The following is an 18,091-nucleotide window of genomic DNA, read 5'->3' on the forward strand; positions in this document are numbered from 1 at the left end:
TAAATAAAATAAATTATATGTAATAATAAGATACATGAAAAATGAATATATTACCTGATAAAACTAAACAAATAGCCCACAATTCTTTTTAAATTAAATTTAGTCCTGAATTGATTTTTATAGACCTCTTACTTTTATTTATGTCATCTGCCTTTATTTGTTGTTTATTTATATTTTGTATTTGTTTTACTTTATTTTTATTTGTTTTAATTAAAAAATATCTAAGTGGTTACATGCAGCAGATACACGTTGTCTGTTCTTATGTTATTACTGATTGTGTATTTGTCTTCAATAATTCCTTGAGAACTATATGGAGAATTGTGAAATTTCACTAATATCAAAGATTTTGGTATCATAAAATCCTTATTTCCAATAAAACATTTATTTTAAATGTTCATGCATTAACGAACAATGAGCAATAATTGTTACATAATTTATTCATATTTAATTTTAGTTAATATACATTAATCATCCATTGTTATTTCAGCTTCGCTCAGGTCCTTTAAATACTATTAACATATAACATTTTTTATTTTAATAATGTATTAGTTAACGTTTAAATTAACATTTACTAAGATTATTAAATTTTTACGTTTAAATTAACATTAACTAAGATTATTAAATGTTTAGAAGTATTTTTCATCCTTAGTCGATGTAAACTAAGTAGTCAACTAATGTTAACAAACTGCATTGTAAAGTGTTCCCGTATGTGTATTTTCTAAGTTATCGCAGAGACAGTTGATTTCAGGTAATTTACTCTCCTTGTGGGTACAGTCACACGATTTTTATTTTATTTTTTATTATTAATCATACTACATAAATCATAGTACATAAAATGCCATCCATATTATTAGCATTGCCCAAAATTGAATTACATATGACAAATTGCACATTTTGTTCCTTCAAATATTTATTGTCAATTTTACATTTATCACAAGGGACAGTCAAACCTGACTAAAATATGTTAATATATATATATATATGTTGATGTGTAAAGACATAGATGCATTTTATTAAGACACAGTGGAAAAGCAAAAGACATTTTTGTAAGACCCTATTTTAAAACACAAAATCCCAGTTATACAGTACTTGGTAGATATATGCACAACATTGCAGAATTATTTTCCACTATGTTAATACCCTTATGTATTTCATAAAATGAAGTATGTTTTAAATATATTTTAAATACATTATATAAGAATCACACATAAAATAACGTTTGTGAATGGACAGACAAATCAAAAATCCATTGCAATACCGTTATCTCTCTCCTTAAAGGGATAGTTCACATCAACAAGATTATTTACTCATTCCAAACCTGTTTGCATTTCTTCTGTGGAACACACACACAAAAATACATTTTGAAAAATAGAGCTTAGTGTTTTTTTTGTTGTTGTTGCCAATACTGTACAATGAAAGTCAATGAAATCCAATACAACATTGTATGAACAAAAACAGTTGAAATATTGAAATAAGTTAAATTAAATTATGAATTATTCTGCCCTGTAATCCATAGTTTGTGTGAAAAGGAATAAAAGCTGTGATCTGTATATATAGGTATGTTTTTGTAGTGTTGCAAAAATATAAACAGAGGCAAAAAAAATTCCAATGAGCCTGTGTTGGAATTAGCATTATTTCGGGTAAACTATCCCTTTAAGCCAGACGTGTTTCACTACTTGCCCTAATACATACTATGTGTATTGTAAATAAAACAATGTCTATAATTTCAAAACTAAATGGTTTGAAACTGTATGCAAATGATGAACACCCAGTACTACAGTAGCTCCATATCTACGATAAAATAATCTGTAGCCTCTAAGGCACTCTCAAATGGAAAGAAGGCAAAGGTCTCACATGTAAATGGTAAACCGTTTGAATGACCAGACATGGGGAAACGAAAGAGAAATTGAATAAAGGTTTTGGGTGCATGTCAATTTGAGTCTTCAAATATCTTCATCCAGATGTGCTCACCTCAACTGTAAGAAATGGACAGAAAGCTTTAGTTGATGATGCGTGATAAAAACTAATCACAAGCCTGTTAACTCGTTTCCTTTGATGACTAACAAACACAATGACTTTTTCAGAAACGACCCATTAGATTAGATTAAGACTTTAGGTAATACAGTTTTGGTTCCAGAAATGGGCATTAGACAAGACTTTCTGTTTTGAATATTAGACACAACAGTTTTAGATACCACACAAAAGAGACGGGATCTGGTAAAGAGAATGGTTTCAATATTCCTGGCGTGGAGATTTGATCCAACATTTTCTATAAACCAACAGTCCGATAACTGTTTTTAAAAAAACTGCTGTTACTAGCTCTGAAGGGAAAAATTCCTAAGTAAACCTTAGGTGTGCAACATCAGTCTGTTTCTACTGAATTTCGAAGTATCGAAGTTGTGTTTGTGTGTTACTACGCTAGTGCCCTGGCTCTCAGTAGTATTGAAACTATTAGTTGCTACATATTGCAGTGGAAAGATGATTGATAAAGTAATAAAGCTTTTAATTAGAAGAACTATTTACTGGTATCAAATCAGATGAGCGTTGACACCACGGTGCCATTGTAACGAAATAATGTTTATGAATTATCTGGGGTTTTCATGTTGTGGCTGATCAGTGTATAGAATATTAATCAAGCCTGTCAACGAATCATCAGTGCTATGGTATAATTGGCTGTAATGATTGTCCACATGGCTTTGCATTATTGCAAAATGTAACTTCTAAAAAAAATATTAATCTTACTATCTTACTATTAACTAGTTTTGTTTATAGCATGCATATTACTTGGATATTGGCTGTTTATTAGTACTTATAAAGCACATATTAATGCCTTATTCGTCATATTCTTCATCCCTTAATCCTAATACCTAAACTTAACAGCTACCTTACTGAAGGGGGGGGGATTCTGGAATCCACTGCTGCTTCAATGTATATCTAATGAGTGATTATAATCAAGGTATTATTCAATATTTTTCATTCTAAATATCAAATGAGTTGAATGACTTCTCTAGGCTTAGAGATTTTACTTTGTTACCAGAAGTTACCAGTGTGATTACTGAAATGTTCTTTCCATGTATTCTTTAATGTCTGTATTTGATATCTGAATGCAGTGACAGTACTTGCTCATTTAGCTCGACTTCCAGAAATGAAATATGGGCTTGTTTTGTTGAGAAAGGTCTTAAACGTGTGTCAACACATACATCTGTTTTTCTAGGGTACACTGACAACTATAGTCATTGAAGTCTATAGTTTAAGGGACCATTTATTTGTTAAAGCCTTACCTTCCAGTTGAACTTAAGTGTAGCTCTCTTTGAGAGAAAGAACACATTATCTTGATGTTTTGAGAGGAGTCTCCTGTTTATAGATAGAGCCAAATCCAACCTTGGAAAATCTGTGTGTCGGTGTGTGTGTTAGTCTTTTTGGTTACAGATTAAGGAACCACTGGCATTATTGGAGATTGACTGACATGTTGTTCGGGACAGGCTGGCGCCCAGCAACCCAAATCTGCGACCTTGAAGGTCATGACGTGCCTAACTTCAGGGTCCGAGTGTCAGCTGCATCATCCATGGAGATATGCTTCAGTCTATCTGTATATGTGTGGAAATTACTAAGTTTATCTATCTCTTAGCCAATCAGAAACTGCAGCCTGTAAGCAATGACGTAGATTAGACCTTGGTGAAGGGTAAAACTGCTGTGATGTTTGTAACTGTAAGTGAAGCGGCCTACGAACTCTTGTGTGAGTCTTGAAACTGACTTCTGCTGATGAAACTGAAGAAAAATTGTACTGAGGACAGTTTGCAATTTATTATAATTCTGACTCTGGGTCTTCATTCATCATATCTGGTTCTGGGTCTTTGACTGTAAATCCCCTTACATTATTAACTATTAATAAGCAGTAATTAGGAGTTTATTGAGGCAAAAGTCGTAGTTAACATTGAGAATTGGACCCTAATCCAAAGCGTGACTTATTCACTTATAAATCCACTTATATCTATAAAAGACTCCAAGCAACATATGAAAACTCCTCAAAGTCAATAACCTAAACAGACGAAATTGCGTGTAACATTTACAAAAAGAGTGTTACCGTGCTTTTGGGTGGGATGTTGGGTTTTTGTGCAAGAGCTGGTTTCTTCATTAGAGTGGGTTTTGAGGGTTTGGGGGATGATGGCCCAGCGGTCACGTTTGGAGAGGCGACCAGGCCGTTGTCCTGAGCCAGTTCCTCTAGAGGGACGCCAGCTATCACATAGTGCTTCTTCCTGAGCTCACCCAAACGCAGGCGCTCATTTTCCAACATGGTCTCAAGCTCTAGAACCTTCACCTGGGCGAGGGAACAAAAGGCAAGGTTATATTATATGCATCATATCGAGTTTACCCACAGAAGTGCTGCTTGGATTCAGAAACCTATCACTAGCGTTCATTAATACACTAAACTACTGAGGTCTTGTACATATTTTTAAGAGTGAAATTCAAGCACTTTTCCATCTTTAAAACATTAGCAGGTGGTGAAAATTGCCTTTAATTCAAACACCCTTTCTCTCTATTTGAGTTTGAGCCTTTCCTTTGCATTCAATTTGTTTCAAAATATATAATTGGTTGATAAATGCTGGTGTCTTAGCAATCATACTGTGCACCGTGGCCAGGCATAGCATTGCAGATCAGAGGAGCAGATTACAATAAACCGCACAAGACTGCTAAACTGACATTGAATACCTGAAGCAACTGGATGTCAACTTAGTGGTGAATCCCATGTACTGAATCCCATCAGGGAATCAACCCTGTGACCTTGGCATTTTAAATTATATGACTTCATGTTTCAATTGAAATTACGTCAACACATCAAGGAAATCTGTGTTTTTAATGCTTTAAATACATTAAATGCTATAATGCTATTCAATGCTATTCATTAAACTTTAATGCTATTCATTATCATGATTTCCATTACACGAGAGTAGGTGTTAAAGATAAGCACCAACTAAGACATAGCTTTACAGTAACCTATGCTTCTCCATCCATTTACGCTTCTTTCTATATGGTGATGTAAATCTCCTTCTGTCTAGTGTTAACACGCGTCAGCACACACATCGGCTGCAACCACAGTGCGGTCCCCCCATGACAACCGTCTGGATTGAGCTGAGTAGGGGACATCTCTAGGGTCTTCAAATGGGCACCTTCCGTCCTCAGTGTTTCGTCGACTAGCCAACGACACCTCAAGAGGGCTCGACAGTGACTCTGGCGTCCCAGAGTCACCCCCCTCCGTCCCCCACTCAACACAGCCCAGCTTACTGACCTCTGTTTTCCTCTTGCTGCTGAGACCTAATCACAATCTCTCCGCAACCCAACCATACGCGCCAACCCGTTTGACTAAGGCTGTCGAGCCCCACTGGTGCGTTAATATGCAGTTTCAGTGGCAACGGTTCCATATGGCATACCACCTACCGCAAAACACAATATCTGCTCAACCACCCGTCATTCACGCAATATACACAGTAACGTTAGGTTGGCTTGACAAAGCATGACATTAGCTTGGTTTAAATCTCATCTATCTGACCGACTGCTATCACTGTGTTTCAGTAAATTAAGCGTCACGTCAATCAAAAGTAGTGCCACAAGGCTTAGTACTAGGATCCTGTGCTTTTCACCTTGTTTAATAGCTGTGATGTCAGAACTAGAGTGTGTAAGCTTGTTGTTGTTTTTCATCTCCCCACAAAGAGGCTTGCTCCATTACTTGCTCTGACACCAAAGAGCTGCACAGGAAGTCTAGATGTAATGATTCACTCTCCGTTTCCCTGTTGGGCTCTCTGTCTGTTAAGTCTTGTGACTACATGTGTGTCCAGAGCTCATGCCATCTCTTTGCCCAGTGATGCTTCATCACTCTTCGGTTTATCACGCCTGGCTTTGATCTTGTGTACTACTCTTACCAAGTTCTCTTACCAAGTGTGAGACTGCTCTATTTTTATTTGTTTGCTGTTTGGGACTGCTTCCTCCTAACAAACTCAGCCTGTTACTGACCTTGATCTCGCTTCATCCCTGGATTAATACTGTGTGTGGACTGATCTCCCGGAGCTGACCTCTGCCTGTCTGAATATTACCATCATCCCCTGCTGAGCAGACCGAACGCACGGCTCAAGATATAATCCTCATTACAGTCTTGTGACGTGCTACGCAGGAACCCTGCAAAACTCTCCCCTGGCATCAGATATGGTGATGCATTAATAGATTTATTTTAATGCGGTGCATTTCGGATCACTGTCTTTATGTTGCACGGGTCAGATCGGTTAGGGTGTGGGTTTATCAAACATAACGCACATATACAGTACGTGGCTCGGGGTTCATGTCCTAAAAAGCTCATTATGAGAGGCATAGCAAATTGCCAAAACATCTGGAAAAAAACCGTTGTGTCATCAAAAGAGTGGCTTGATTAAGTGGTGGCAATAATAGATGATGAAAATAATAGGTACATTTAAAATACCTTAGTTAAATACTATAGTTAAAATAGATTCTTGTTTCTTTCAGGGAACTTTAGATGACTGTACAAAGAATTCACATATTCACATTTCTTGAAAATCTGTTCAATTTGTTTTTATATGGTATATATTGTATTTTACGCCAAATAAAGAATAGAAACCTAAAAATGTACTTAATTTTGTACCCTCTGAATGAACTGCTTGACTAATTAATGTAATATGTCTCATTTCAAAATAATATCTCTTACTTTCCTGGATGTTGACGTGTACCATGTAACATTCATTATACTTCTTTTACAGTAATCAGAGTTTAACAGCACAGAAATCCGCCAGCTTACTCTGATTATGTAAATAAGCTTTTCTCTCCAAAAAAATTACACCTTTGTATTGCTAAAGCAGCTTAAATAGGTGTGACTTCTGTAGAAGTTCAAGACCACTATCTGACTCAGATCTTGAGTAAGACTACCAGACAACAACTGCGTCAGTCAACATAACATTGTTGAGGTTCTTCATTCTACGCTCAGCTCCAGAAGACCCCGACACAACTTCACCACTACTTTCTTAAGCAACTCTCTGATTTCAAGAAGAAACCATCAAGACTTTCATAAATAGAAGTGTGTGGTGGAAAGAGTACAGAGTGCTTTAGCTTTGATCTCATCCGCCCCAGTCGAAAACCAGGTCCCCACTCATTCTACAGTCTAAATAAGAACTCCCAGGTTTTCATGTCTTAACCTTCCAAAAGATATGATAACCTTTGTTCCTCAACACTAATACCTTACAGAAAAAGTATTTGTCAAGTCATACATGCAAATAGACAACATCCTCACATTTTCATTAAGCATGTGACCAAAAATAAACTTGTTAAAACAAACCTGTGCCTCCATTTCTTCTTTTTTGAGCTTAATTAGAGACATGCCAGAGAAGTCCATGGTGTCTTAATATGCACATGAGAAGAAAAAGAAATAATCATTTTTGAATAAATGTGTCATAGCATAACTATATATTTTTTTATTAAAGAGAAGCATGGTTGATTAACATTCAACCATGACACAAACGCCCCTATAACATCCCACTTACCCTTGTCCTCGATCTGGTCTAGCCCGGTCTTGGTGGACGCCACCACTCCAGCAGCCATCTCATTCACATGACGCGAGGCCTGCTGGAGAACACCGAGCCTCTTACTGCCACGGTCAGCCTTCACCTGTAGATGATAAAGCAAAGATGATAAAAAAATAACTGACAGAACAGAGATAAAACAAAGCAAATATTACAAATTATGACAAACAATAGTTTGTGCAGGGCTCCAGACGGCAACTAAACGGTCGAGACATGACAACACAGCATAGCCCATTATGGACCCTTTTTACATTTCTGGGTTTGAAATGCAGGATACACTTCTTTTGAGGCATATGGGAGACCCGAAGCAAATAATTATAATAAATATTGTTCCCTTTTGCGAAACAGCAAAATAAATAAAAAATAATAAATAAATAAATATTTTTTAATATAAATAAAAAACATACATATACATATATTGCATTTCCATGACTGTGCACAAGACAAAAAATGAGAGATGGATTACAGCCTGGAGAAAGTGAACAATTTAGTCTCTCCCTCTGCAACTACACCCTATTGCAGCAGTGTTTACTTTTTGTCTATGTGTGTGTGTGTGTGTGTTTAATTTAATGACAAGGTAATATAATATGTCATAAATGTGCAATTCATTGTGGGTGACTAGATTAGGCTGTGTACCAACGTAATGAGAATAAAAGTAGTGGGCATGGCCATTGGCCACTTTTACTTAAAACTTTTACTTTTGCTATTGCTTTTCCTTTCGAAAGTTAAAGCCATTTATTTTCACAGTTTTTTATAGTTTATAAATGATTTTATAGCAGTGCTCAACAATGAATTCAGCACATGATGAGTCCTTTCAACCTAAATAACTTTGCTTCAAGAACCACTGTTATCATGTATTTCTGTAGTTATTGGATGTGTGTCAAATTTCAGCAAAAGCAGTGTAGGAAGATTCTTTTAAATGTATTGGTCAATAAGTACTAGTTAGATCCAGCATGCTTTCTCCAGGGCATTTAGTCATGGGTGTAGCCAAGTTTACTCTGAAGGCTATTACTACTGAATAAAATATCAAATTTTCACAGTATGTGATGCTGTATATTTATGCCTTTCACCCCCCAAAACACTAGAATTAACATATATAAACCCAAACATTAGGACATTAGAAAAACAATGTGACTAATATATTAAAATAGACCATTTAATGCATTAGAAAATGATTGCATAATGATTTTTTTTCTCATAGCTTTTGATTTGCTGTCTTATATATATATATATATGATATAAAAGTGTCACCTTGGAGGCGGCCACAAGCTGTGCAGTACTAGCAGCGATCTCGTGAGAGCAGACGATCAACTCCTCATACTTCCCAGTGTGCAACACCACTTTATCAGCAGAATCACTGTTGGAAAGGGAAAGCACACATTCGTTGACAAAACAGTTTTCAGTTTTCATAAAAAAAAATTAAAAAAAAGAATTGTATCATAAGATTTATTATAACTCTCGGACATGTAGCAAAAATACATACACCATCTGTGTTGCGCCCCATCCCACAGCTTTGGAGGCAGAAATAAGACCCTCTGTCCAGCGAGAGTTACGAGCATAAAACTCTTTCACCGAAGCTGCGCCCTAGAAAAAATGCATGTTGAGGGATCTATCAGGTAACACACACACAACAATCACATTTATATCAATTCTATTGAAACTTTGAGGATTTCTCTTTAGAAATTTAATGTGCACAAAATGCATATCAAACAGACAGAAATATTTTTAGGATTTAAAACTTTCCATTTGATAATACAGACTGAAACTAACTTTAAAGTACAATTTAGGCCACCAAAGATAACTTAAGTATAAAACAATAATGACAAGGATAATAATATTAATACTAATTGTAACACTTTACCTTTCCACTCTCCACTATCTCCTTTTGCAGGTCTGTGGATGCCAACACCAGAAGACGAATTGCCTGCAGGATATTAACATTCGATTAATATATAAATGATACACAATGTCCTTGTTATACATGTTACATGTACTTATCTTTGTAATAACATTAAATTAAGCATATTTACAAACACTAACCCTATAGTAAGTACATGTGGTTAATTAATATCACTCAGTACTAATGTGTGTAATTACACAGTAACAAGGACACCTTAAAATAAAGTACTCAACAGAAAGAACAAGTTTGTTTTATTCACATCACTAGCTATGTTTCCAATCATAGTTGCAATTTTTTTACTACTGCGCAAAATTGGAATATTGCATAAAATATTTGCACACAAAATAACAAGCATAGTGTCCATCCCATGTTTTAAGAGAACAAAATCGTCACTTCTTGGGAAAATACCTGAAAATGTAAATTGGTGCAATCAGGGAGCCACTGTGCAATGTTGACAACTTTCAATGGAAAGTAGCTAAAGCCTGCTTGAAAGTTGCTAAATGTTGCTAGATACCCCTGCGATACCCTCAAATTTGCATAAAAATAGGTGGTTGGAAACATATCTACTGAAGTAAATAGAATTCAAAATTTCCAGTTCCAATATACAGTATAGGCAATTCCAGCATCTATAATTCCATATGTTCTAATCTTACCTTCATTAGGCCAGTGCAGCTATTTAGGATCCTAAGAAAAATATGAAAAAAGAAAATGCATATAAATGGAAACATGCAAGCATACTGTATTTTAAACGAGGGACACTTTATAGGTTTCAACAAATCAACTGTTACAGGCATACACATCACAGACCTTTCATTGACCTCCAGTTGGACTCCTGTTGCGTCCTTCCTGGTCTGATTCATCATTTCCTAGACAGACAAACAATTAAAATCAAGATCAAAACAAAAGCAAAAGATATAATATATAATAACCTTAATGCCTCAATAACAAAATCTTAAAATTAATGTGAGTACGAACAAAATATGCTCCTCTGTGACCCAGTATCAACACAAATACTAACATAACACTTCATGAAGCCATTATATATGTCTGTGAAGACGTCTGTGGTTCATAGCTGGACACTATACTGCAATAAGAGGTTATTATATGCCAGGAATGTTTTACACCAGATGCTTAAGATAGTAGAGGTTTTCTGTGACTAATAAATGTACCCTTTTTACTCACATCTATTCTCCTAACAGCCTCCTCAATAGCAGCAGAGGTAGCAGCCATTTCTTTATCCACCATGTCACCCAGCTCGTCCTTTCCAACATCTATTCCTTTTGGCCTCAGATCCTGAAAAAGGAAAATGAAATAAATAATACAAGATATAGAGGGACAAGAAAAAACAGAGAGTGAAACAAGCAGAGAAAAGTTGCAGTAAAAGAATGATTGAGATATTAATTGTGTGAGCATTTAAATATGTATATAAAGTACTGTGTATTGAGTTGGGTGGTATAGGTAAAAAAAATGATCTCAATATTTGTCAGCCTTCAGGCAGTATATAATATATGTCATTAACAAAGTAGTCATTAATGTGAGGTAGAAAAAAATATTAATCTAATAACTAAAAATGAGTGTAAAAATAATGAACGCATTGTTTCAATAAATGAACAGAAGCAAGAATTATATTAATCAATGAATACACAATGCACTGCAACAAACTCGTATGTTGAATGTGAATTATAAATATAGCTATAAATGTATCAATTTGCTGCAGTATATCTATTAAAATGAAATAATGAAAACAAATTTACCCAATATTTGTGTGTGGTGTTTTTAGTGTTCATTACTATATTGCTCACGTTGGATGTGCTTCACTATTTGTGTGATATGACACAATTGTGTGACTCTTACAGGGGTCATGACATGGATTTTTAAAAATATTTTAATATGTTCCTTGAGATTCATTTATAATGTTAATAAATGTAGTATATAAGTATATATAAGCATATAAGTGAAATGTGAAGGCCATGGTAAGGTATGTAACCCATACTCGTAATTTGTCCTCAGCATTAACCCATCCAAGTTAGTGCACACACCTAGAGCAGTGGGCAGCCATTTTGCTTTGGCACCCGGGGAGCGATTGGGGGTTAGGTACCTTGCTCAAGGGCACCTCAGCCGTTTCCTGCCGGTATTGAGAATCAAATCCGCAACCTTCGGGTTACCAGTGTGACTAACCATTAAGGCTGATTTATACTTCTGTTTCGAACCTACGCCGTACCTATATCATAGGCTGTGTGTAGCATCCGTAGCCTGACGTGCACCTCTCATAAAAATGTAACAACACGTCGTCAATTCTACGCAGATCGCAAGCGTTGTGATTGGTCTGCTAGAACCCGTCCCTCAGGTCAAAAAAATAAAAATCTGCGATATCGTCGAATTTCAAAAATCATAATTTACAGTTATGCTTTTATACGCATTATGAAATCATTTACTTAAAATTTGTGATGCAGCTACTGCCAGATCAAATACAGTTGGCTGCTTCATTTTTCAACAAAATTTTCTTAGCGAACCCTCCATTACACTGTGCCAAAACAAAATGCTATGAACAAATGTTCCTCTGATAAATCCTCTGATGTGATCCGGGACACCATTAAAATATCCTTCTGAAGTCTGTACAGAGACGCACATGAGCTGTTCAAACTAGATGCATCAAAGTGAACGTTATTTCACTCCTCCATTTGAACTCTTGTCGGCAGACTCACTGAACCCGCATCTGTATACTGTATCCATTGTAGACAGCGTCAGTGATTATAATGGGTTCTATTTGTAGGTAAATATCAGCTGTTAAGCGACTGAATGCCAGTGGGCACTGAGCAGGGCCTATGGTGCCATGATGTAAAGCTATTCATTGATGTCTTGCTCAGGAGGAAGTTATATGCAAATGTATTTGGCCGTGTGATGTCACAAATCCCCAAACGAGACGTTTTTGGAGCTTGATTAAATTATTGCTTCATTTATAATGAGGAGGTTTTAAGCTGTGAAACTTATTGGATGTTTTAATTGCACAAAGATTTATCTTAACTTGTATGTCAAAAGATCAAGGCAAATTTGATTTCTCATGTCATGACCGCTTCAAGAAAACTGCTGCCTATGTAGAGTGTTCCATTTCAGTAAGAATGATGCTGAAAGTAGCTGCCTATATAGACAACAAAGCAGCTCAATCTGTTTAGGAATAGAGCTTGTGTGTGTGCTTTGCAACTCCTCACCTGTGCTATTCTAAGAATCTTCTGCACCGCAGCTTGAATCGAGGTGGGATCAGCCCCCTTTACAGTTGATTTTGACTTGAGATTCCTAAGATACTGCAGGCTCTGGGTGGCACAACTCTTACAGTGCTCTGTCAAACCTATAAATAAACATGCATACACACATAAGCTGACACAAAGTTCTACAGTAGGCAGTTCTACAAGAGTAAATCTCATGAAAATATATGCCTAGGTTCACATTTCACCCCACTAGTTCCTAAGAGCTGTTGGACTCTTATCTCCTGTCCAACTCCACCTCTCTCAACTCTACTTTTAAGTCTACAATACTTACCAATAAACAAAATAAGGCAAAAAGGCCAACTACCTTGATACACGTTATGACATCTGGAATGATTCAATAAATCTCAATACCGTACAATAACTTAATTAAATCCATATTGGCATCCAAATCCAAATGCAAGGGAAATTATACGAATTAACATATCAACCAATTCAAATATTGACCTGATAACCTTGATATCTATTATGACATAATGATACCTTGATATATGATTGGGTCAGCAAGCTCTAATCAAATTATTAATACAATTAGTATCATTTAAATAGTAAATTATTCATATTACAAAAAATGAGAATTACATAATTATTTCAATACAGTAATGAGTTTAGGAGGATATGCCTAATTGTCATGAAATAATGTTATGCAGCAAAAATAGGCATTATTTTCTCTAATATATTAATTCTGAATTTGATTTAGGAGAAAATGTCACCTGAACATGTTTTTGACAGGTTTTGTGAGATTCGTCCAAAAACATTAATTCGTCTTCACATAACAAAACAGTAAATTGCACATAAACAAAATCATAATCCATGTTAACACAGCTGTGGGATTGTGCACATGTAAGCGTTTTCCACAAAGAGCAAGGTTTTATAAGTGTGTGCGCTTACGGTCAGCGTCGTCAGTAGGGGCCATGTGTGCCGTTGCACTGCCATTGGTTATTGTGTCGGCAGCAAGATGAGAAAACTTAGTAAGAGCCCTAACCAGACCCCCAGCATCTGAACCAAAAACAGTAAACAGGACATAATATTCAAGCATGAATAAAGAATATGCAAACATATACACAAATGGTGAGGAAGTGAGAGACCGAACATACCCCTCATACTCTTCACATACTCAGAGTGTCCCGTCTTCACCTTATCAATGGAGCCCAGCGTGGCCTCTGCTCGGGTAATGAGGTAATCTAGTGACAGTAAATTTGAGGATTGTTTTATTAAAATCATGCAGATCCTCCAGCTCATAAAAAATGTAAATACTTGTTGGATAAAAAGTTTTATTGGGATGAGTGGCAGTACCTGGGGAGCTGGAACAGCTGATGTGCAGGGGATCGTCCAGTGTAGCGACAGCATCCTGAATGATGTTCTCGGCCTCAGTGACTGTCGCCTGCAGGAGTGTAAACTGCTCCTCCAACAGCTTCTGCTGCAGCTGCTCCTCATGACTCGACTAGACAGACACATAGCGCAAAAGTTACTTGAGCTCAGTGCTGGTATATGTGTATAAAGCTAGTGACCCCAAAATAGGGGTCAGGAATTTTAATATCGGATATTCATTCAAATTAATTGCTAAATTTAATACCGTAAAACGAATGTTGAGAAAATATCACATTCACGTAGTGACGTTGGCTGCAACAGTACATGTACTGAACCGAAGGGATACATTGCTATGAATGATTACATTTGTTGCTTAGTTATAACTTCCAACAGTGCATCATACTGTATCAAAATGATCGATACACTATTTTCCCATGTCAACCATTTTGGGACCAGGCCATTTTGAATATTGCAGTACAATACTATTATTTACAAAAGCACTGATGTATTGTTACGAAACTTGGAATGTGTCATTTGGTGGTATTATAATACAACAAAACATTAAATTGTCTCAAACTACAGAACAGTTGTCTTCAAAATGTCCATGCAGTGTTTGTAGTGTGTCTTGAGAAACATGGCAGCCATTCTGAGGCTGTGGCTGCATCTGAAATCGCATACTTCCCTACTATATAGTAGGTAAAAGCAGTATGTGACAAAAGTAGTATGTCCGAATTCACAGTACTAATGAAGGAAAATTACCCGGATGACCAACTTCTTCCGCTGAGATTCTGAAGTGAGCATACGATGGACACTTTACTATCCCATGATGCCATGGGAGAGGATTTGTGAATGGTGGTGAAGCAACGCATCTGATACTGGTAGGTCACATGATAATGCCAACATGGCGAATGTAGTACATCCAGATTACATTCATACTGGACACATTTATGTTATAGAACATACTTTTTTGCTAGTCTTGAAATAATTAATTACTTATTCAAAATATGTACCTACTCAAGAGAGTATGCGATTTCCGACTCAGCCTGTATATGTCTTCAACACTTTGGTGTTTCTGGTACAGTACATGTACATATCTGATGCATTGAAGTTACTCAGAAGCTTCGGAAGCACATTAAATTGTGGTCAAAAATGGGAATAGCTTTTGATTAATTTTGCCTATTGTCAGGAAAAGGACAAATGGTAGTGGGTGCAGGCAGTTGATAAGGTGATATGGGTAATTTAAGTTGTTCTATCTAGGATATGTATAGTTACAGAAAGATTGTCAGATAAACAAGGACCTTTTTTCTTTGTTAAATGATTGTAAGTCTTTAGCACTGTTGTTGTTGTAAAGTGGGTATTACCCTCTTCACCAAAATAGTGTATGGCACATTGTCAGCAAAAACCCACACTGAAATTGACTTTACTCGTTCCGAACTAGTCTGTTTCTAGCACACACATAAGCAGTTAAAAATTAAACTCTGAATAATATTTTTTTCTCTTCGGGTTGTCAATTTTGAATGGCTAGAAAAAGAATCAGGATGCAATGCTCAAAGTTTTTTTTCTACCTCTAATAGATAGTGTAGGGAGTGAGATTTAAGGTTATAAATAATGTTCTACAACTGTATATAGGATTTGGGGATAATATCACGAGAACAGCACCCCACGATTTAGAATGCAGGAGAGAAAAGTATGCGTGGCAGTTTTGATAGTGAAGAGAGAGATGAGACACTCTTTAATCAGCTGTGGCAAATTCATGATGTTCGCCTACAAAAGTGCAAGAAAACAAGTGTTGTGATCACCAGAGCTCCTTGTCGGTGTCCTCCATACAGTGGTGATAAAGCGATCGACAGAACAAAGCCAACAACCCACGGAACAGTGGTGGGTAGGAACTGAAGTAAGCATATAACCCAGGCGCGTTACAATAGGTACATAAATAGATGCAGTTGCTTGGGTTTTGTGGGCTAAATGGTTTCAATGGTGTTCTGGGTTGCTAAGGTGTTCTGAGTGGGTGGTCACCAGTGGTCCATGTTGTGCTCTATACAATGACTTGCAAAATAAAAAATGCTGTGTATTTGCCACAATATAGATCAATCCAAGTCTTCTTCATTAGCATGACCCATAACCCTACCTTCTCTTTGAGTTTGCCTTGTAGTTCTCCCAGCTCCTTGATGGTCCTGTCTCTCTCCTGCTGTAGAGAACACTCTTTCAGCTGAGCTTCCTTCTTCAGGGAGGACAGCTCGGCATCTCTCTTGCAGATAGACTGTGTTAGCCTATCCTTTTCTGCCAGAAGTGCAGCCATGGAGCTGTTCATCTGTTCTCCTGACTGAGGGAAACACAGAAAATAAAAAAATATAGAATTTATTTAAACATTTAGTTACCTCAGAACCTCATTCAGTCACTGACACCATGGGAAACCCTCCATCTGTCTGAAGCCTGAATAACAGTAATTCATTGGCTGATGGTGCAAGCCAATGAGTTAAGGAAAGGCATTCTGAAAGTTATGTTAATACTAGATACTATACCTTCTCAGAGCTCTGCAATGAACTCTTGACTTTTTGGATCTCTGCATTCTTCGCATCAAGCTCCCTTCTCAGCTTATCCATATCAAACTTTTGTTCTTCAAACTAAAGCAACAACATGACTTGTTACAATCAGTCCATGGGTGCTGTTACAGTTCAAGTGAAGGAAGACTTGTGTGCACACTTACCTTCATGTCTGATTCTTGTCTGACTCGCTCTACCTCAAAGGATAACTGTTGCTTAGTTCGTTCAATTTCTTCTTGAGTCTGCTGTGTGGACGAAAGCATCTTTACTGTGTCCGCACTCTATAAAAGATAATGGACACATTCACAACTGCATATCCTTTAAACATGCACATATGCAGATGTACAAAAATGATATGTAACAAAGGCATATACCAGTTGATTTATTCAGATTTCAAGAAAACAGAATATCAAGTTATTAGAAACAAATGCAATCTAAGGTAAGTAATATCTCTGTGATCACATATACACACATATAGGTACACTGTATTCTTTGTCATACCTTTCGTAGGAGTTCAGCATGGTTGGCAACCAGTTCAGCATGCTTTTCCTTCAGTTTATTATAACGCAACTCTGTTGCTTGGGATTTTTCTATGAATGAGAAAGTCATCAGCATCAGCTGCCACATTTTCGTTGAAGAATATCTATGTGCATGCATGCACAAACTCACTTTCTGCCTCAAAAAAGTTGCTCTGTACGCTCTCATGTTCAGTGTTGCGGCGGCGGGCGGTCTCTAGCTCCATGCGTAGCTGCTCGTTCTCCACCAGGGTGCGCTGCTTCTGCACACGCTGGTCCTCCAGTTCTGCCTCAAGAATGTTGATCTGCGACTTGAGCTGTGTGATATAGCGTTGCGCCTGAACACAGAGGAGAGGTGGAAGAGTAGAATACGGGCGAAAGGGACAGAAAAAAAAAACACAATGTTGAGATTATAGCACATATTCCAGTGCACAAAAGGAGAAATGTGAATCAATATTCCAGTAACGTTGCCCAATTCAATGGCTGTGAATAGTGGCTCGCTTTCAAGCTTCAAAAAGGATGCAAAAGTTGCAAACAAATCACATAGACATATCAATGTCAATCATGTTTAGAAACATCAAGTCTGAGTAATGCCCGGTACACATTGTACACTTAAGCTCCATTTGCAAGTTGACCTCTTTTCTCTAGCCATGACCACATCCATATTCTTCTCTCTCTTTTTTAACGCACATAAAAACCACAATTGCCAAAGTGCGATACATCTTGTTCTATTTGTTTACCACTTGCATCGTAGTCTACGATTCAATAGGTGTCATCATACAGTCTACATACATGTCATACCCAAGTTTATTAGATAAGATGTCATACAGTGTGATTTGTAATGATCTTAGAGGATTGCTGAATTTGCATAAGTAGCAGACATTGCTATTCTTGGTCTAGTTCAGAGGTTCTCAACTCTGGCTCTCGAGGTCCACTTTCCTGCCGGGTTTTTGCTCCAACCCTAGTCAAACACACCTGA

At 36.9% G+C, this 18,091-nt stretch overlaps 1 protein-coding gene across 1 annotated transcript in view; it reads right to left on the reverse strand.

The window, feature by feature from the left end:
• Positions 1-892: 892 nt before the first annotated feature.
• Positions 893-18,091, reverse strand: part of hip1rb (huntingtin interacting protein 1 related b) — a 49,275-nt gene continuing 32,076 nt past the window's right edge. The window contains exons 14-32 of the mRNA XM_077206625.1: positions 17,267-17,450; positions 17,099-17,187; positions 16,762-16,878; positions 16,577-16,678; positions 16,183-16,377; positions 14,040-14,187; positions 13,841-13,927; positions 13,635-13,742; positions 12,690-12,826; positions 10,663-10,773; positions 10,288-10,346; positions 10,134-10,164; positions 9,442-9,504; positions 9,064-9,164; positions 8,832-8,937; positions 7,542-7,665; positions 7,337-7,398; positions 4,085-4,318; positions 893-1,976 (exon numbers count right to left, since the gene is read on the reverse strand). Of these exons, the coding sequence (XP_077062740.1) occupies positions 1,968-1,976; positions 4,085-4,318; positions 7,337-7,398; positions 7,542-7,665; positions 8,832-8,937; positions 9,064-9,164; positions 9,442-9,504; positions 10,134-10,164; positions 10,288-10,346; positions 10,663-10,773; positions 12,690-12,826; positions 13,635-13,742; positions 13,841-13,927; positions 14,040-14,187; positions 16,183-16,377; positions 16,577-16,678; positions 16,762-16,878; positions 17,099-17,187; positions 17,267-17,450 (2,067 nt within the window). The 3' untranslated portion in view covers positions 893-1,967. The remainder of the gene's footprint in view (positions 1,977-4,084; positions 4,319-7,336; positions 7,399-7,541; positions 7,666-8,831; positions 8,938-9,063; positions 9,165-9,441; positions 9,505-10,133; positions 10,165-10,287; positions 10,347-10,662; positions 10,774-12,689; positions 12,827-13,634; positions 13,743-13,840; positions 13,928-14,039; positions 14,188-16,182; positions 16,378-16,576; positions 16,679-16,761; positions 16,879-17,098; positions 17,188-17,266; positions 17,451-18,091) is intronic.

This window comes from Siphateles boraxobius, unplaced genomic scaffold, assembly GCF_051911475.1.
Source record: "Siphateles boraxobius isolate OS27281-9 unplaced genomic scaffold, OSU_SipBor_1 56, whole genome shotgun sequence".
Classification (NCBI taxonomy): Eukaryota; Metazoa; Chordata; class Actinopteri; order Cypriniformes; family Leuciscidae; genus Siphateles; species Siphateles boraxobius.